Here is a 20,933-nt window from a genome sequence, read left to right as displayed (position 1 = left end):
CATTCCTCCACAGCAATAGTCAAGGGCAAAGGGAAACAAATATCTAATACTCTGCAGCCCCACCAAAATAGATTAAACATTCGTTCGCAGAGCACTGCACTGTGGCTGCCCACTGCTAAGGACGGGTTAAATGCAGAGGACAAATTATCCCATGAGGTTCAGTAAAGTACATCTTATTTATAATTATTCATCACATTTCAACACTGTTCTACACCTTAAATTATGAATCTACCCTCTGCAGTTTTAGCGGACAAAAGTGTGTACTTTAAATGGGTCATATTTAACACGGAAAGAATAGCCAGTGAAGATGCAAGAACGGTGAATGAGCGACCCCCAGTGGACTAAACACACCATTACACTTCCTTATTATTACTCACAACAAATGTTTTTCTCCCATCATGCACTTCACTTCAATTCCTGTTCCTTTCCTTTGGGCACTACCTGCACTTAACACACACACACACACACACAGACACAGACACAGACACACACACAGACACACACAGACACACACAGACACACACACAGACACAGACACACACACACACACACACACACAGACACACAGACACACAGACACACACTCACTATCTGCTGAAAAGCTTACAGTAATCTACTAGAGTTAACATAGTTGTGTTAACATTTTCTTTCCATGAAATCAAAATTTTGATTGAAATAAGAGCACAAACATGAAGGTGACTTAACAGTAGAAATAATTTTATTTAAAGCATTTTTTTCCCCCATGTGAGTTCAGTACTCAGTGTGTTCAGTGCAGTGTGCTCAGTTGAAGCCACATTCCTCCACGTCGCTTTGGAAACAGTGCAGCATTCTGGGTAATTACTGCCCCTCAACAGTAGATACAGGACCATTTATTTCAACCCACAATCCAAACCCCCACCGTTAGGTAGAAAAGCTTTATACTGATCCAGGATCAGTGTGTAGGGCAGGATCTGTCCACACCCAGTGAGTGGCAGAACAGACAAAATGTCCTTCTGCTCTTTGAAGGTTCGGTACGCGTTGTGAATCATAACAGGAATTTGAAACTTGAACAAGTACAGGAATACAAAAAAAATGAATAAATGTTCTTATTTAAAATCCATTTTAATATTTATATATGTATATATTTACAGATTAACTTAAATTTTTGTAACACCAAGTAGAAACGGTCAGTCAGTCATTCTGCCAGCTGCTGTAGAGGTGGAATTGGTCCTCTTCCTCCAAACACACCACCTCCTCACTACCGCTCCTCTCCAAACACACCTTCTCACGGCTCCTCCTCTTCCTCCAAACACACCTCCTCACTGCTCCTCTTCCTCCAAACACACCACCTCCTCACTACCGCTCCTCTCCAAACACACCTTCTCACGGCTCCTCCTCTTCCTCCAAACACACCACCTCCTCACTGCCCCTCCCCTCCAAAAACACCTCCTCGTTATTGCTCTTCGTGCCCTCCAAACACACCTCCTCCTCACTGCTCCTCCTCTTCCTCCAAACACACCCGTTCATGACCGCTTAAGATCCCTTTTTCATCCCTCTTCCCCCTAAAAGACTCTAGCTCTGCACAAGTATGGGCCTTAAATATGCACAAACTGATATGCACAAAGATCATCATCTTTTTCTAAGAAACGATTATGTACAGAACTGCAGTGTGATGAATGCGGTGTTTGAAAGGACTCTGCATTGACAGCCAGCCGGAATATACATGTCTCTATGGTGCACTGGGGTGGGGGCGGCTAGCATGTGAGAAATGGAGACAGGGAGAGTAGGAGAGGGAGAGAGGGAGCGGTAGAGGGGAGAGAAAGAGAGAGAGTTTGAGTGAGAGAGAGAGAGAGAGAGAGAGAGAGAGAGAGAGAGAGAGAGAGGGAGGGAGACCAGCCAGTAGCACCGTTACCACGTTTAATGTTTTGTTCTGTCGGTTACTGGAAGTGGTTGTGGACGCCGTCGTCGGTTTCGATCGGCGAAACGGTGATGCAGACGACAGCCGTAACGGAGGTCTGCGGGGAGCTGGTGGGGCAGGCGTCAGAGCGCCCCCTGGTGGCGGGACAGAGGAGGTTCGCTATAAGAAGGGGTTCGTGGACGAGCTCCCGGCTGGGTACTGTCCCACTGGGGGTCCCGCCTGAGGGGGGGGGGGGGGGGGGGGGGGAGAACAAAATCACGTCACATCCCATCCCGAAAAAACACCATTCTCTCTCACTCTCTCACTGGAACTCCCACGCCCCTGTGCCTCAACCCCCTGCCCCAGAACACACGTGCGCACACACACACACTCACCATGAAGGGGTTACTGGACACCCCAGGGCCCGACATCACCTGACCAAACGGGGTCACCACCGGCTTAGCGTGTCCGTAAGGGGCACAGCCTGTACCCGGAGAGAGAGATTATGAAGAAATGGATATTAAACACGCACACTCACACTCACAGGACTCGCATACACACACGTGCAGGCACAGACGCATGCAGAGACAGGACTCAGGCACACACACACAGGACTCACACTCACACACAGGACTCACACTCACACACAGGACTCACATACACACACGTGCAGGCACAGACGCACGCACAGAGACGGGACTCAGGCACAGACACACACACAGGACGCACCGTTGGGCTGCAGGGGGTAGCCCGGGGGCTGGGGGAAGGGGCCCTGTCCTGGGACAGGCTGCTGGAAGGTTCCGCTGAAGCTGGTCGGGAGGTTGAAGGCAGCGGAGTTCCCAAATCCCGCCGGCATGCTCATAGAGCCTGTCCCGAAGGGAGCTGCAGCACAGAGAGGGGAGATTATACACACACACACACACACACACATATATTTACGCAAACACACACAGGCACGCACAAATACCGTCCATTTCACACAAGTTCTCCGACATGCCCCTACCTGCTGCCGCCACTGCTTTCCCATTGGCCTGGAAGGGGTTGGTGGGGGCCGTTGCCGGGGCAACCGAGGCAGCAACGAAAGGGTTTGTGGAGGGAGCAGCTAGGTGGAGGTGAAAAGAAGGAGAGGTTCAGGGTTTAAACTGAGAGCAGTGGGCGTGGACGAAGTGTGAAAATCCTCCGTTTAGGACACGGTGCAGCGCGTTTCTCACCTCCAAAGCCCTGCGGCATGCTGGGTAATCCCTGCTGCGTCGGGGGAGGTGTGATCCCAGCAGCTGCACCAAACACGTTACTGCAACAACACAGGACACACACTCACTGAGCAGCAGGGGTGCGTGTGTGTGTGTGTGTGTGTGTGTGTGTGTGTGTGTGTGTGTGTGTGTGTGTGTGCACATATGGGTGTGAATCTATGCGAGTGCGTTTGTGCGAAGGATAGTGTGTGTGTGTGTGTGTGTGTAGGCGTGTCTGTGAGAGTGTGAATCCATGTGTATGTGTGAGTGCGTTTGTGTGAGGGATAGTGTGCGTGGCGTGTGTGACAGTGGGATGTGTGAGTGTGATGTGTGTGTGTGTGTGTGTGTGTGTGTGAGTACGCGTGTCTGTGAGAGACTGTGCATATCTGTGTGTGTGTGAGTGTGCGAGGGACAGTGTGTGAGAGAGAGGGACAGAGACACGGTCACACGGTGTAAACGTCAGTGTGCATTAGTATCGGGACGGGCTGACGGTGAGAGAGTGCAGCAGGGTGGTCTCTCCTGCAGCACACAGAGCAGCGGAGCGGTTTCTCACCCCGGGGGGGCGGAGGTGGGGGGCGTGCTGAAGACGCTGTCCAGCTCCGCCAGAGCGGCGTAGCGGTCTCCCCCGACCCCGGCGACCCGAACGAGAGCTGGAGCAGAACCGGCCGACACCGGGGCGGGACCCGCCATGTGAGCCACTGCGCCGCCTGGGAGAGACACACAGACACACACACAGACACAGACAAACACGTGAGAGTGTGTAAGAGAGCGTGGGAGTGTGTGTGCGAGTGTGCGTGCGTGTGTGTGTGCGAGTGTGTGTGTGCGAGTGTGTGAGTGTGTGTGCGAGTGTGCGTGCGTGTGTGCGCGCGAGTGTGTGTGTGAGTGTGCGAGTGTGTGTGTGAGTGTGGGAGTGTGTGTGCGAGTGTGTGTGCGTGTGTGAATGTGTGCGAGGGTGTGTGAGTGTGTGCGAGGGTGTGTGAGTGCGCGTGTGAGTGTGCGTGCGAGTGTGTGTGTGAGTGTGTAAGTGTGTGTGTGAGTGTGCGAGTGTGTGTGCGAGTGTGTAAGTGTGTGTGTGAGTGTGCGAGTGTGTGTGAGTGTGTGCGAGTGTGTGCGCGAGTGTGTGAATGTGTGCGAGGGTGTGTGAGTGTGTGCGAGGGTGTGTGAGTGTGCGTTCGAGTGTGTGAGTGTGTGGGGGTGTGTGTGAGGGTGCGACAACATTTTTTTTAAAAAGATTCACGGCCTGTTCTGCCACAGGAATTAACAAGGCCAGGCTTGTCTGTGCTCTCACAAACATTTCCAGTGCTTAAATGTGCTTGCAATAACTCCAGGTGGGGGAACGCATATATATAAAACATAAATAAAATAACACAAATAAATAAAAATGCAAAAGCTGGCACCATATTATGAAATAGCAGCTGCATATCTAGTCCTGCAGTAAGCAGCGATGAGGACCAATGAGCAGCTCCCGTCTGCCTCAGTGCCTTAAATAGGGAAGCCCACAGGAATGGCTCTCACCAGCTGCAGCGCTCACCGCCCCCTCTACAGGACTGTGGCGGTACTGCAGCCAGGGAACAGCAGGAGGAGACCGGTCACGTGCCCCGCACACTGCAGCATCGCAGAGACGGTCACCTCAGGACAGTGCAGCAGGCGCACAGGAAGTGAGAAATGAAAAAAGGAAGTGGGTGGGGGTACTGGAAAGCATAAGTAGTTTGGGAAATGGGAGGGGGGGGTACATGAAGGGAAAAGGCCCCGAGGGAGAGTGAGGGTTAAAATGAATGAATAGCATCAAAAGCTTAGCGTTGAGCACGCGAGTTTGAAAGCATGATCCAGACAGTATGGCAGGATGGAGGGAGCACAGGAATATGGGCAGCGCTCACGTACCTGGGTGGTTGTTGAAACGTGCAAAATTAGCAAAGCTGTTGGGGCCAGGGGCCTGAGAAGAAGGGGTGGCGAAGATGTCTCTAAGGTCGCTTAGAAGGTCGAACTTCTTCTCCTGAGCCTGCTGGGGATGCGCGCGACTCGTCACTGGAGACTGAGAGAGCACAGATACAACTGTGACATCACAAACACAGTCACCTCTCAGACACAGATACAACTGTGACATCACAAACAGTCACCTCTCAGACACAGATACAACTGTGACATCACAAACACGGTCACCTCTCAGACACAGATACAACTGTGACATCACAAACACGGTCAACTCTCAGACACAGATACAACTGTGACATCACAAACACAGTCACCTCTCAGACACAGATACAACCGTTACATCACAAACATGGTCAGCTCTCTAACAAACAGCTCACAGATACAACCGTTACATCACAAACACGGTCACCTCTCTAACAAACAGCTCACAGATACAGCTGTGACATCACAAACAGTCACCCCTGAGACAGAACTCACAGATATAACTGTTACATCACAAACACAGACAATTAGTACAAAGATAGCAGAGTTGCAAAGATAATAGTCACATCACAAACGCAATGACATAAATCACATAACAACACAGCCACCTCAATGCTACCTCTCAGATACCACAAACAGTTACCCAAGAGAGTAATACAATGGCAGAAGCAACAGTTACCTCACAGAGTCAACTCACAAATACAGAAGCTACCTCACAGATTTTCAAGTACCTCAGTCACCAAATTCAATAATAACCCGACAAGAAGACTGAAGTTCAGGTACCGCAGACAAAGTCACCAAATTCAGCAACGCGTCACACACACTGAAGTTACCTCACAGACAGCCAGCTCGGACAGGTGCCGCTACTCCTCTGAAACTCAACGCCCTGGTGGAATGGCTCTGGTGACACGTGGCCCACAGGAACAGTACATATAGGGGGAAATGTTGCAGTGTTGGCCAATTCTTGGCCTCACTCTTTCGTAAAGCTTCCTTCCTCCTTCCCGGAGACCTCGTGACCAACCACGACTGGCTGCTGAGCTCAGCAGTGGGGCCAGGATCTCCACTTCCTGTGGAACCCGCGCGCGGGTGCTGTACGTTAGCGGTAGCCGCTAACCTTCCCGCCACGGCCACCATCACTAAAGGCCTCACTAAAGGCCGCCCCCCAAATCTCTCCTCAGCCAGTTCGAGGTACTTTACGCGTTCCATCTCAAGCACACCTGACGCAAACTAATCAAGCCCTCAAATACCTGGATCAGGTATGTGTGTGTGTGTGCGCTCACCTGACTGGGTGTGTGTGTGCGCATGTGTGTGTGTCTGTGTATGTGTGTATAAGTGTGTGTGTGTGTGTGTGTGTGTGTGTGTGTATATAAGTGTGTGTGTGTGTATGCGTGTGTGTGTGTGTGTGTGTGTGTGTGTGAGAGAGTGTGTGCTCACCTTGACTGGGTGTGTGCGCGCATGTGTGTGTGTGTGTGTGTGAGAGAGTGTGTGCTCACCTTGACTGGGTGTGTGTGCGCATGTGTGTGCGCACTCTCACCTGACTAGGTGTGCGTGCGTGCATGTGCGTGCGTCCATGTGTGTATGAGTGTGTGTGTGTGTGTGTGTGTATAAGTGTGTGTGTGTGTATGCGCGTGTGTGTGCGGATGTGCGCGCTCTCACCTGACTGGGTGTGTGTGCGCGTGTCCATGTGTGTATAATTGTGTGTGTGTGTGTGTGTGTGTGTGTGTGTGTATAAGTGTGTCTGTGGATGTGCGCGCTCTCACCTGACTGGGCGTGAGTGTGTGTGTGTGTGTATAAGTGTGTGCGTGTGTGTGTGTGTGTGTGTGTGTATGTGCGTGTGTGTGTGTATGTGCGTGTGTGTGTGTGTATAAGTGTGTGTGTGTGTGTATGTGCGTGTGTGTGTACGTGCGTGTGTGTGTGTGTGTATGTGCGTGTGTGTGGACGTGCGCGCTCTCACCTGACTGGGCGTGCCCCTGCTGAGGTGGGCAGACGGGCCGCTCTCCCCCAGGAGAGTTTTGAGGGGTCGGACCTCGGGGGTGCTGCTGGTGCTGCTGGCTGAGGAGCCTGAAACGGAGGCGTGTACGGAGGCCACCGCCTTCGCCTGCTCCGGGGGGACGTACCTGGGGCGGGGCGGGGGACAGGCCCTCAGTCAGGGGGGAGGGGGGAGGCGCGTACCCCTCCCGAAAAAAAGGCTCTGCTTCCACTCACCATCTCTTCCTCTCGTACTTCTCCTGCAGGAACTCCTTCACCTTCTGCGGCTCGCGGAAGTCGGGAACGGACAGGGTCCTGTCGTCGTACAGGCCCAGCCAGATCTGTCTACAGAACTGAGAGGGAAGAGAATTCAAACTTTTTTAAAAAAAGGACATGTACAGGCTACCCATCTCAATCACTAATAGAAAATAACATTAATATAAGGCGGCCTGTAGCGTAGTGGTTAAGGTACATGACTGGGACCCGAAAGGTTGGTGGTTCGATCCCCGGTGTAGCCACAATAAGATCCACACAGCTGTTGGGCCCTTGAACAAGGCCCTTAACCCTGCATTGCTCCAGGGGAGGATTGTCTCCTGCCTTGTCTAATCAACTGTACGCAAACTGGATAAGAGCGTCTGCCAAATACCGTTAATGTAATGTAATGTAATATAACCTCAAAATGTCACAAGCTGGGGTTGTTCTTTCAACCAGTTAGTCATATGAGAGGGAGAGAACTAAGGAGGAAAAATTATTCACTTCCTGTGTTTGCCAGGAAGAGGGCAGGAAGCAGTCAGCTGCTCATTAACATGCGGGGAAAGCTGGGAGTGGGCCAATCACCCGCATTCCGCTGAGCAGTCCCGTGCAGATTTGAGACACCACGGGTGGACGCATCAACCACAGAGAGCTTTCACAGTCTGCAGTGGGACCAGCACTGTGCCCAAAAGGGCCAGGAGAGACTAGCAACCAGTTCAGAGCACCAGATGAGACAAAATGCGCTTGCACCATTAGAGAGAGAGATATTCAGGTCACATGACACAGATCGATGCAGACTCTGTAACCATGACAACCACTTCCGATAGAGAATTCCTAAGGTACGTTCCCTGGTCTCCTATCTGTGCAAAGCTGGGCTCATGCAAATCAAACTAACGCTGGGGAAAGCACTACTGCGTGTGTGCGAGTGGAGGCGTCCACCACACCAGGGACGATGACGGCTTGTCACGGGTGACGCAGAACGCACCTCGTTGCCGTTTTTCTGCAGGAACTCGATCTCCTGTTGCGTGAAGGTCGTCATAGAGATAGACTTCACTCTGTGGGGGGGGTTGATGCCTCGTCTGGGGGAGGAAGGAGCAGAGTTTATATTATCATATTAATAATAATAAATATATAGTTAGATAGCACTTACCTCAACAAAAGTTCAAGTGCATCACAGACAAAACATTTAAAAGAAACAAAATAAAATATTGATAAAAAATATTGAAGCGCAAATAAGAAATGAAGGTGAGGTTTAGGGGGGAGTAACAGAGAGGGGGAGGTAGCGGTGTGGGTATGGAGGGAGGGAAAGAACTACAGCAGCAGTGAAAGAAGAAAGGAGAACTGAGAGGATGCGGGTGGCAGGGAAAGAGGGAGAGGGAGAGGGGGAGGGAGAAGGAGAGAGACAGTCCCAGCAGGGTAACGCAGGGACACACTGTTAAGTCCGTTAACATAGCTGGAGACGGATGGAGCACCATGGGTAATATTCCCCTGCACAGCGTCCAGATCAATCAAACTAATAATTCAGCCCAAAACAAGACTGTTAGAGCAGTTTCACACTTCTAATGAAGCCCTCCTCGTCACACTTCTCAATTTAGCCGAGGATTATTCCAATTAATTCGAATGAAAAGTGTGATGGGGAGGGTTTAATTAGTTTATACTGCCGGGCTGTGTGGGCCTTCCCGTCCAGGGCTGTGCCACCTGGGAATTGAACCTGCAACCTCAAGGGCACAGCATGAACCTGCAACCCTCCAACCTCCTGCACCCTGGAGCTCCGGTCAGTGTCAAGTCCAATGAAGAACATCCCCTCAGGCCCGCAGAAGCCTCACTTTCAACAGGTTGTGTGATATCAATAGAGAAGACCATTGCCGAACCACAAAACAGCCAGAAATGTGCCCTCCAGGGGCAGTGTCAGTGTCATTTTTCTGTGCTTGACTGATCTTGTCTAGTACAACTGAGCAAACCAAGAGGACCAGAAGATAGGGTTTGCACTTTTAGAGTGCATTTCATCGGTTCCAATACACCAGACAAGCTCAGTAAAGCGTAGAAAAATAGGACTACATATGTAGCCTAGGTCTGGCCCAGAACGCCTCCTTAAATCTGAGTGTACCTGGCCTAGGTTAGACCCAGAATTTAACATTTTTACATTTTACATTTTAGTCATTTGGCAGACGCTTTTAATCCAAAACGACTTACAAGTGTATACGTTCTTCCACAAGTTAAAGCATCACATCCATAACTAGTAAAATACACATGAAGTGTTGTTCTAAACATATAGTCATCATAAGTGCAATATTATTATTATTATTATTATTATTTTTAGACAAGAGGGATAGGGATATCAGAAAGGGGGTGGGGGAAATCAGGAGGGAGGACTAAAGTACAGTTTGAACACAATTTTCAACACTAGCAGACCATGGCTTGACCCACCTGTATTTAGGGTTTTTTTTTTAACAGCACCACGTAAACTGTACGGCTATCAAATGAAGTCGAAAACTGGAGAGCAATTATCCAAAATAGATCCCCCTCAGACGCTGACAGGTGGGGGCAGTGACCAACGGGGGGAAAGTGCTGTCAGGCTGTATAGCGCCAAGGTGCGAAAGAGAAAATCTGGCCTCTTTTGATACCGACTGTGCAGGCGCAGTGGGCGAATCCCTCCCATGCAGTACGTTCAATTCAACTCCACTCGTAAAGTTCATTCCGAAACACAGCGGGCGACCCCACGAACTAAAATTGTGTCATGCTCGGCACCCTACAGCCAAGAGGGAGGTTTACCGTTTTTTGCTAATGGTCACTAAATCAGAGGACACACGACAGGCTTAGTATTCTGGGTCGTTTCCAATATTTTTAGATGAGTAATCATTTTGAGAAGAGGACTCTCTAAAGTATTTGTAGGAATGTTTAAGTTTATACTGTCACATTTTACATCCGGTATCGTGGTCCAATTTCAAACATGCCATGCAAAATATCGAAATGGGATATCCGCATCCACAAAAAAAACATACTTTCGGGTTTCAGATATCCGCTGAACATTTTAAGAGTGTGGAGTATTTCAATATCAAACTAGAGCTAACCACGTAGCCTACATCTGGAGAACGATACGAACCGCAGACACTAATGGCCGCTAAATAGCTACCAAAATTATTTTACTGTTAACTACATCAGGACGACCGAGTAATCTGCTCGGGACGCAGGTCAAATAAGGCAATATCTGTTAAAGATCACGAACGAGAAAGCTAACGCAAGAGTAGTTTCTGGATTCTAAGTAATCATACTGATGCCAAGTTATACTGTTTTATTTCACGCCAGTAAATAGCAAGCAAGTTAATATTTCCATCTCTCATAAGATATCTAGACATCCAGACGTTCACGTATCTGAAGTAAATGCCTAGCTACTGCCTACCCACAGACAGTTACACTGCAGCTGGCACACATGTAACCACATGTAAGTGCGCTACTGATGTTACCTGGCAAGGTCGAAATATGTTCGCTAGCCTGACTAACGAAACGGTGGGACTTGCCCGCTGGGGAAAACGACTAAGACGCTATGTAGCTAGCTAGCTAGCTAACTGGTTAGAAAAAAAAACAATCACCGTTTCGAGAACGTTAGCAAGCAGGCTAGGCAGCTTTAACTAACCTAACCTAACCAAATAACAATAACAATAACGCTAACGGTGGTTGATGACTTGGTACCCTATGGTATTACCACTAGCTACATGACTAACGGTAACCCGCCAGCTGTTATTCCTCTCGAGGGGAAGCTTGCTAGCCAGTTAGTGATAACCAATGACAGCGCCCCAGCTTGCCCGGTCCAACAGAGGCATAGCCCGTGCCTAGTCAGCTAACGTCGGCTAGCCAAATAGCTAGACAGCTAGCTACAGCATGTAAATTGAGATTTAGTTTAACCACCGAGACACCGCGTTAGATGGGAGCGGCCCGTCAGAAAATAAAGAGGTCAGCCGAGACGGTTACTCACAGTATGCCGGAGCAGGTGGTGCAGACGAACGAGCCTACGGTCATGTTGGCGTAGGTCGGGCCGCGCTGGTCACAGTCGAAGCACTTTCTGTTGGGAGGCTGGCTCGTCATCTCCCGCAGCATCTTAAGATGCTTCTCCTCCTGTTTGCGCTTCGCATTCACCGCCATGACCGGGGCCGACTGTCGGTGGTAACAGTGTAGACACTTGGGCGGAAGAGGACGATGAGCAGCTGCCCAGATGTGACCGCAGGCTATGGAATCTAAAATCCAGGGGGAGAAGGGATCTTCGGGAAAGGCTGCACGTAACGCTGAGAGCGACTGAATCAACAGTCGCACCACTGTTGACTCCCGTACACTTCCGTCTTCAGTCTCATAAAAGGATGGTTAGTTTTAGGAGGGAGGGGGGTCCACGCCTGCGCAGAACAATAAACGATATAGCGAATGATACAGCCAAACTTCAAACTGGCCTAGATACAATTTTTGGGCAGGCTGGGTTTAGCATAATAGCGTGCTCCCAGGTGAAATATACGCTCAGACCTGGAAGAACAATTTTGCACTCAGGCTGATACCATATAATCAAGGGCCTCTTAAGACAGACAGACCCGGAGCAAAGGTAACCATTATTATGCAGCATTTATTGCAATTACAAATAGAGGACCGTAAGCGGATGAACCAACTATAGTCGATCTGTGGACCCCTACGTATTGCATACGTGAACCGATATGCCATCCCACGGCATGTCAAAAATTACAACACGGAATGTAATAATACCAATTATATTTGCCTCACTGTAACCTCTATGATTTGAAACTTATTCCAATTAAACCATTCATAAAATGTTATCCAAAAATAAATTTCCTTGGTTGTTTTGACCAGACACAAAAAATGTTAAATACAGCTTAAGAGACTACACCCTTCGTCTATTGCTGATATTTATTTAAATAAACTGTGTACATTATTTTTCTCTGTATGTCATGATACACATTGATGCAGAAGACAAAAAAATAATAATAAAATAAAACGCATTACAATATAGGTCACACAAACACAAGGGCACTGAAACTGCCACTTGCCACCGTCACCCTATTTTTCTTTTGGAAAACAGTCAAATGTAAAACTGGAAAGTACTTAACAAGTATGCAATTGTATGGTTTGTTTTGCATACCGGAATGCAATATACTATACACATATTATTTACTTTACAATATTGAGATGCAATATATTACACAAACCATAATTCAATAGACCTAAATGAAGATACAAACAATGGACAGTGCCTTGCAGGTCCCCTACAATGAGATTATTATTATCATTATTTCTTTTTAATACTCTGAACACACCTTCAAGTATTGACAAAAATACAGCCACCCAAGTTGTTCATGATTGCTTTTTTGAATCTTTGCACTTGCTCTCCCATCACATAGGAAAAACCTCAATGCTCACACCAGTTAAGGGCTAAAAACCTTTACCGAGTATTTACAACCAAGTCATGCGCTGGGCGATCTGAGAAACCTCAGAAACATAATCATAATAATAAAAAAAAAAGAAAGTAAAAAATAAATAAATAGAAAAATAAAGAAAAGCTATACAAGTACTGCATACAGTAAAAGAGAATGGGATCCCTTTGCCCAGTAGTTCTTGCTGTACAAAATGGCTGCCCAACACTGTTCCTGGAGATCCATTGTTCTTGCAGGTTTTCACTCCAACCCTAAGAAAGCACACCTCATTCAACAGCTAGGGCTCTTTCCTTGGCCCCGAGCTCCACCCATCGGGGGAGGACAGGGAGAGTGAGAAGCATGTGAATTGGAATGGCAAATGGAATGTCCTTTTGATCCTTCCGACGTCAGTTCGAGGCCACCCAAGTCACAGACGTGGCAGATGGGGAGAGGTGGATCCACAGGTCGATCCATTTATACGGCACATCGTGCATTCTGGAAAAAATACTTGCGCAACGGATGCGCTCACGTTTCCTCGCTCAAAGGAGAAGTTCGGGAGCCACCTAACTTCTACTTCTAGTTCCAGGAAGGAACGATTTAACGGAATGTCCTTGATTGATGGTGGACCTTGATCAGATTTCCAGGTCAGGTAAAGGGAAAGGAGATTAAAAAAATAAGCGTTTGAAAACGCCGAGACGCCGAGTCCCAAACAGCTTACTACTTGCTTACTACTGCATCCGTAAATTGAGTTGACTGGAAGGGAAAGTTGTTAGTAGGCTTCTCTAAATTCAGTATTGATGATATATGCATTTCACTGAGTGTGTGCATACCCGAAGCAACTGTGTCCTCCTACCATTCTGCAGACTGACATATATCCCCATGCCATTTTCCAATGCCCGCCCTTGTAACAAAAAGAAAAAAAGGCTCCGCCTCTTCCTTTATGGCCTCTGTGATTGGACCCAAACAAGGCTCTGCCTCTTCCTCTCTGTGGGACTTCCTGAAAAGTATGGTTTTTAGTTCCTGGAAAGTCTGCTCCCGAATGCACTCCGGGAAACCCCGGAAATACGTATGTTAATGTACACTACATTGAGAGAAAAGTTTGTCTACTTGGCAACTGTCTCATCCAGCGTACTCAGGTCTGCATTTGGGTACACACTGTGTACTAATACAAGTAAGCAGTATGTTTAGTAGGCAGTGCATATTTTGAGGACACAGAAGTTCGGAGGCCGTATCGGCCAAATTAGGGTTGAAGTGAAAGCCTACAGGACGGTAGGCCTCCAGGAACAGGGCAGGGCAGGGCAGGGCAGCCCTGCCCTAGCAGACGAATGAGATGTGCTTATTCAGGGTTGGAGCGAAAGCCTACAGGACGGTCGATCCCCAGGAACAGGGCAGTACGTAGTGCAACAAGGATCGCTCCCTGCTGGAGTGGAGTGCAGGCGGGCGGTTTTTGGCGAAGGTTCTGACACGGACTGGAGCGGCGCGGCGGATCGGCGGGTTGCCTAGCGACGGAACCAGATCCAGCTGTTGACGATCCAGAAGGCCACGGTGATGGAGTACATGATCATCTCCCGCTTGGTGCGCTCCTTATTCTCCTCCTCGAGAAGCTGCAGACGGCGGTTCAGCTTGATGATCTGCGACAGCCATTGCATTACATTACATTACATTAGTCATTTGACAGATGCTCTGATCCACAGCGACGTACAATGAAGTGCAAATCAAATCCAGGGACAAGAGCGCCGAAAACCCCAGAGGGAAGTACGGTTTCCAAGTGCTAGAGTGATCACATGGATACAAACTTGAACCCTTGTAGAATAGTGAGATAAACTGACCAAGCGATACCACGGTTTTGACAACTACAACACTAGTCAGTCAAAACATCCAGGGGGTGTGTCCCAATACTTATGGTGGGCAAAGAAGATGAGTGGAGGAAAGGAGGATACATTTTTAGTATTGGGATGCACCCATAAACACATTCCCTGGAGGCCCCTGAACAGGCTTCATATCCTATGGAAAATATTTGAAAACATAAAATATGAAATAAAAACATAACCCCTTTTAACTTATGTTGGGAGTCCCCTGAATGCGTTTGAGCCTGAGTCCTAGTTCAGAAGAGGTTGAAAACGCCTGGTTTAAAGAGAGCGCTCTCAAGAAAACACTACGAACTGACAATGCTGAGAATGGTTATGATAAATAATAGTTTCACTTTGATTTCGGGTTTAAAATTGCTTACCCATTTGTTATCCCCCATTAAGCAGTAAAAATACTGTTTACAAACACGAAGGAGCGCTGCACCAAAAGCATTGCGGCCTTTGGCTCCAAAGTCTGCCATTCTGAAGGGTGTCGACTGCTCTTACTATCTTGGGGTGTGTATGTAATGCTTGTTGACTTCCTTGAAATGGAGGCATTCAGCTGAATGCAAATCAATGACAATGAAAGCTACACCCCTTGACAAGGCGAAAAAGTAAGCAACTTTGAAAACTAGAACCAAATAAGAGCCACTCCTAAATGGAATTCTCAGAGTTTAAATTTGCCTTCAGAGACTCTTCAAAGACCTATTTTGACTGAAAACTGCAGTGTGTGGATCTTTCATGAATGTAGTCACCAAACTCAATTTGTCTTCACATAATGAAAGTAAAAGAAATATATATACATTTCATTCATTCATTCATTATCCTAACCCGCTTATCCTGAACAGGGTCGCAGGGGGGCTGGAGCCTATCCCAGCATACATTGGGCGAAAGGCAGGAATACACCCTGGACAGGTCGCCAGTCCATCGCAGGGCACACACACCATTCACTCACACACTCATACCTATGGGCAATTTAGACTGTCCAATCAGCCTGACCTGCATGTCTTTGGACTGTGGGAGGAAACCGGAGTACCCGGAGGAAACCCACGCAGACACGAGGAGAACATGCAAACTCCACACAGAGAGGCCCCGGTCGACCGGGATTGAAACCCAGGACCTCCTTGCTGTGAGGCGGCAGTGCTACCCACTGCACCATCCCTGCCGCCCATATATATATATATATATATATATATATATATATATATATTTTCATCAATTAATTTTTCCATTATGCACACAGGCCAGTCACAGACAGTCGAGCCATCCAATCAATGAATCCATCATCCGTCCATCAGTTCGTCTCCATTACCTAATCGATTCCAAAATGAGTCCGTCAATTGATAAAAACGAACGTGAAAGGGCGGAAGTGTAATTAAAGTCGACGCAGTCCCGCAAGAGGGCTCACCTGCCGCCGTAGCGTTGCCGCGTCGACCACCGCCATCTCTTCCGGGGTGCCCTCCATCGCCTGCTCCAGCGTGGAGAGGCCCAGCCTGAGGACAGGAGACGAGACGAAACGAAACGAAACGCATTTTAATCCAATCACAGCCGCACTTATCCAACGCCATTCGTGGCTATCGCGCCTCTATTCTCCCGTCTACACCTGGACGAATCACAGCCACCGTTTACCAACCGTGGTGCTTCTTTATTTTTATTTTTTTTACATTTTATTGGTTGTGTGCATTTACCAGGAACAGTGCATATTAGCATCAACATTTTCGGTTTCCACATCAATGCGCCAGAGTTAGCTAATAAGCTAATTTTCGTCTGTAGTCCCGAACCTGCATGTCTTTGGACTAGGTAATAGGTCACGTATAATTCTATTTAGAGACAGAGGTGTAGTCAGTCTGTTTGAAAATGTAAATATTAGCCTGATCGATGCAGTACCCTGACAGATCCATGAAATTTCACGTCCACGTCCACGTCCACGTCCACGTCCACACACACACACACACACACACACACACACACACGAGAATATAGGAGATGGAGTGGTCTCCTGGTCAGAGGATTAGAGTGGGGAGACGGTATCTGGATTCCAAATAGGGGGGATGAGAAGGCTACTGGGGGTGAAATGACTTGGAATTAGGAAATGTACAGAGGGAGAGGGAAGGGTTACCTGGAGAGTGGGGTGGAAGTAGGGAGAGGAAGAGGAATTATGTTGGCTGCATTCACCATGCGGAAAACATCGCAAAGTGCTTATTACCTGAAAAAGGTGAACTGTTACCACGGGAGCTGCTAGGGCAATTGTGTCCAGTGTGACACAGATTCTCAAACGCACCAATCACTGCAGCACCCCGGACACGCCCACCAAAAGCAAGGAAATGCTCCTCAGTGGCGTGAAACGTTGCTAAAATGTTCAGTATCAGGGGATGGGGAATCATGGAGAAAGGAGTGGAGTTACTTGGAATTATGAGGGGATTGGAGGAGAGGAGGGGGGGTGGAGTTACATGGAATGAGGGGATTGGATGAGAGGGGGGTGGAGTTACCTGGTATCTTGAAGGGGATTGGAGGAGAGGGGGTGGAGTGAAATGGAATGAGGGGGTTGGCGGGGAATAAAGGAGGGGGGATGAGAGGAGGGGGGGGGTGGAGTTGGGGGGGGGGGGGGGGTGGAGTTACCTGGTATCGTGAAGGGGGTTGGAGGCTGACACTGACCCCCCTCTCAAAGCTGGGCTGCTGAGGAGGGAATGACAGGGCAAGAGGAGACAAAAGACAGATTGAGACGAAAGTTCCCACACACACACAGGTGGAGTGGACAGGAAAGGGAGAGTGTGTGAGGGCTGGGGGTGGGTGGTGTCCAGTCGAAATATGTGTGAAAAAAACATTACCCTAGGCCAACAGTAACCCCATCACGTCACCACATAACATCACACCAGGCCACCACTAACCCTGTCATGTGACCATATAATGGGCAGACTGGCTGACATAGTACGGGTTGCTCCTGAGGGCTTTAAAGCACAGGACTATGTCGTTATTGAGTCGGGCTACACCCCTGACACACCCACCACACCTAAAAAGCCGGCTGCAAAACGCTGCGTTCGTTCAACACAGAAAACGTAGCGAAACATTTTCTGACTGGGACCGCACTAACCCTGCCATGTGACCGTAAATCATCGCTCCAGGGGCTGGACAACACTATCCCTGGTCATGTGACCCTTGTGGGGTGGATTCGTGTAGAATCCCAGATCAGTTATTTTTAAGAACAACGAGGGCACGAGAATCAGAGCGAGCGATTAGCCCCGGGCTGAGAGTGACAGAGACATGCTTATGCACAGCATGCCCTAGATTTGACTATACATACTTATTAACATTTAATCACTTCAAATACCACTGAGGTCCACACCGACCCCAAAGTGCACGCAGTACCAGCAACAGGCCCACACAGCGAGGCCTTGTGTCCACAGGAAGTTACATCATTATCAGGAAAGCGCTGCAGTGCTGGTGACCGTCCAGGATTTATGTGGAAACACACTCAGCATGCGGTTAAAATCTGGCCTGAGGGTGCGGCCGACACACACACACACACACACACACACACACAAAGACACACAAGCACAAACATGGACACGCACAAACACGCACACACACACACACACACACACACACAAACAAACACACACACGCACAAACATGGACACGCACAAACACACACACACACAACACTCACACAAACACACACACACACACACACACAACACTCACACACACACACACACACACACACACACACACACACACATACACATGCACACACACAACAGGCTCACACACACAACACGCACACACACAAACATGCACAAACACACACACACACACAAACATGCACACAACACGCACACAAACACACCAGACAACGCGCTCATTATGAGCTTCTGAAACTGTGGCCAACACCGAGTCCTTCAGAAAAGATTCACACAATTGCTTAATGCTCCAAAAAACAAATAAAAATGTTCATTTTATCACGTGAATGGTAGACATTAAAACCACATTGGTCTTCATGAGAAGTTCTCTCCTGGGAACTCCACAGACACCAATACAGACTGACCCCTCTCTGCATAAACAAACTAACAAATAGCGGGTTTGTCCTTTTACCCCTGGGGTTAAAGAGTACTGCGTATATATTGATATAGTGGCAGCCGTTTGTCAGACGGTTTGTTTAACTTCCCCAACTCTTGCTACATGGCCAGTCCAAAGACAGCTGTGTCACACAAGGCCATGCTAACTTTAGCCCTCTTCTTGGATAATCGCTGCACAAAAGGCTGTTTGTCTGGTTATTCTCTAGAATGTGTGTTAATGTCCCTTTGCGCTGAGCTAATCCAGGAAGAAGGCTAAAGCTACCTTTGCCTGGCTATTCTGTAGAATGTGTGCTAAATTAACTTTGGCCTTTTTCCTGGATTACCACAGTCCTAAGGGGTGTTAGCACACATTCTACAGAATAACCAGTCATAGCTAACTGTAGCCTTCTTCCTTTATTAGTACACATTCTACAGAATAACCAGACAAAGCTCACTGTAGCCTTCTTCCTTTATTAGCACAGTGCTAAGGGGCGTTAGCACACATTCTACGGAACAACCAGGAGCTCAGCTTGCTTCTCTCAACTACGAAGCAGAAACGGTCCAGTTTTAGGAATCCCACGATTATCCCTGCAGGGACATGACCAAGATCCAGACTGGTTGCTATGGATATCCTGTCCTTGAAATTCCCCTCTGGGGTAGCATTCCGAAAAACTGTTAACAGAGCTGGAAATCTGGAGCATCCTTGGCGTGGGAAGAGGGCACAGGACGGTCCAGAAGCGGGAGCAGACCAGGTGGTGGCGTTACCTGTGTTCTACAGCGAAGCCTCTAACCTCGATGTGGGCAGGAGGGCCGGATGCCGTTTCTGGGTTTCATGACAACTTCCGCCCTTAATTACATAATTCGCCCTTAATTACATAATTCGCCCTAACGCTTACAACCTCTGACATTTTAGCCGCATTTCAGATCTTGTGTCCCGATGTGAAATGTTTTACCGAGATCTAGTCAACCGTTTCTCAACTCCAGTCCTCGGAACCCACTTGCCAGAAGGTTTTAGTTGTAACCAGGGACTCACACACCAAATTTAACTAATCAAGGGCACTCTCAGTGGTTTGACTGGCTCAGTCATTAGATCGGGCGTGTGAGTTCCCGGACTGGAGTTGAGAAACACTGATCTAGTCTACAACTGAACAAGTGTTCATTCCGCCAGGGTAATTGGTGGAAACAGAAACCTGCCCACACAATGGCCTTTCAGAACCGGGATTGCCCAACCCTGCTCTAATAATTCCTCTACTTGTTCACGGTCCAAGGTTCAAGTTTGAGAATACTGGAATAGGCCCGACACAGGTATTCCCACTCACACACACAACCACACCCCCCCCGTGAGTGACTCATAGTAGACTACACCTCTGTCAGTCACGCTGCGTCAGCACATTCAACACTACCGGTCACCATGGAAGCCATGACACATCGCTATGACAACAATAAGGAAGTGACATTTCTACATTTCTACAGCAGAGAAAGCCAGGGAGTCAAGAGTTCAGCAGCCAATCAGAATGAGCGCTGCTGTGACTCAGTGTTCTGATAAGCACCCACCTCTGACAAGCAAAGCAAAGCCACAAGAATGCAGGAAATGAATTATGAAAATGGAAAAATCAAATCAACTTTTAACAAATAAATGGCAGATAATTACAGATGCCAAATCTTTTAATTAATTGTCTTTTTTTTTTTCTTCTTTTTTTTACCCCTCTTTGCTTTGCTTTTGATTGGCTGCCGATTCGAATGTGAAATGCGGACGGATGGCTACGGAAACGCGAGTGAAGTGCAGGTGCGGCGCGGGGCCAATCGCGGGCGGAGTGAGCGGACGGAGGAGGGCGGCGATTGGCTGCTTGCGCGGCTGGGGGTGGGAAGTGACACACGGGGGTCAGGGGGTCACCTGCGGTGGTTCTCGTCCAGCGCCTCCAGGACCTGGTGGTAGGCGCGGCGGGTGGTGTTCTGGATAAGTGACAGCATCCCGCGCGCGCTGTAGGGGCTCTCTCCGTCCTCCGGCCCCGACAGGGGGGGGCAGGCCCGCGGGGGCGCCACACTGCTCACCCCCGCAGCAGCAGCAGCAGCAGCACAGAGGGGCCAAGCCAGCAGAGAGAGAGAGAGAGAGAGGGAGAGGGAGAGGGAGAGGGAGGGAGCGAGTGAGAGGACAGGTGAGCGAGCGAGAGAGGACCGAGAGAGAGGGAGGGGGAGAGAGAGAGGGAGGGAGAGGGAGAGGGAGAGGGAGAGAGAGAGAGAGGGAGGGAGCGAGTGAGAGGGAGACAGAGGGAGAGAGGGAGAGGGAGAGGGAGGGAGCGAGTGAGAGGACAGGTGAGCGGGCGAGAGAGGACAGAGAGAGAGGGAGGGAGATGGAGAGAGGGAAAGAGAGATGGAGACAGAGG

At 48.9% G+C, this 20,933-nt stretch overlaps 2 protein-coding genes across 4 annotated transcripts in view; both read right to left on the bottom strand.

Annotated features, from left to right (window-relative positions):
* Positions 1 to 700: 700 nt before the first annotated feature.
* Positions 701 to 11,754, bottom strand: agfg1b (ArfGAP with FG repeats 1b). Of its 3 annotated transcripts, none has more exons than XR_009708726.1 (12): positions 11,213 to 11,754; positions 8,225 to 8,318; positions 7,225 to 7,340; positions 6,974 to 7,136; positions 4,987 to 5,137; positions 3,659 to 3,812; positions 3,088 to 3,167; positions 2,880 to 2,978; positions 2,607 to 2,758; positions 2,272 to 2,367; positions 1,326 to 2,116; positions 701 to 1,294 (listed from the first exon to the last, which is right to left on the bottom strand). XR_009708726.1 is itself a non-coding variant. In XM_061241438.1 (11 exons), exons 1-11 carry the CDS (start codon positions 11,377 to 11,379, stop codon positions 2,057 to 2,059), a joined length of 1,332 nt encoding a protein of 443 aa, XP_061097422.1. In that variant the 5' UTR covers positions 11,380 to 11,754; the 3' UTR covers positions 701 to 2,056. The 3 variants fall into 3 exon arrangements, 1 of the variants encoding a protein (XP_061097422.1); XR_009708727.1 differs by having other exon boundaries at positions 1,393 to 2,116; XM_061241438.1 differs by having other exon boundaries at positions 701 to 2,116.
* Positions 11,755 to 12,126: 372 nt separating this feature from the next.
* The window catches only part of LOC133128134 (mitochondrial fission factor-like), a 14,651-nt gene continuing 5,844 nt past the window's right edge, over positions 12,127 to 20,933 (bottom strand). Inside the window, exons 5-8 of the mRNA XM_061241439.1 lie at positions 20,444 to 20,593; positions 17,114 to 17,170; positions 15,903 to 15,987; positions 12,127 to 14,278 (exon numbers count right to left, since the gene is read on the bottom strand). Coding sequence (XP_061097423.1) covers positions 14,147 to 14,278; positions 15,903 to 15,987; positions 17,114 to 17,170; positions 20,444 to 20,593 — 424 coding nt within the window. The 3' untranslated portion in view covers positions 12,127 to 14,146. The remainder of the gene's footprint in view (positions 14,279 to 15,902; positions 15,988 to 17,113; positions 17,171 to 20,443; positions 20,594 to 20,933) is intronic.

The sequence above is a fragment of the Conger conger genome, chromosome 5 (genome assembly GCF_963514075.1).
Source record: "Conger conger chromosome 5, fConCon1.1, whole genome shotgun sequence".
NCBI lineage: Eukaryota > Metazoa > Chordata > Actinopteri > Anguilliformes > Congridae > Conger > Conger conger.
Note: the sequence above shows the minus strand (reverse complement) of the source record. Positions and strands in the feature narration are given on the sequence as shown.

What these genes read in the sequence shown, in the direction of transcription:
- agfg1b (XM_061241438.1), bottom strand. Translation starts at nt 11,379, where the DNA reads ATGGCGGTGAATGCGAAGCGCAAACAGGAGGAGAAGCATCTTAAGATG. An exon ending in CCCACCTCCGCCCCCCCGGG is followed by an intron (nt 3,168 to 3,658) that starts GTGAGAAACCGC and finishes GTGTTGTTGCAG; the next exon opens with TAACGTGTTTGGTGCAGCTG. An exon ending in GAAAGCAGTGGCGGCAGCAG is followed by an intron (nt 2,759 to 2,879) that starts GTAGGGGCATGT and finishes TCTGTGCTGCAG; the next exon opens with CTCCCTTCGGGACAGGCTCT.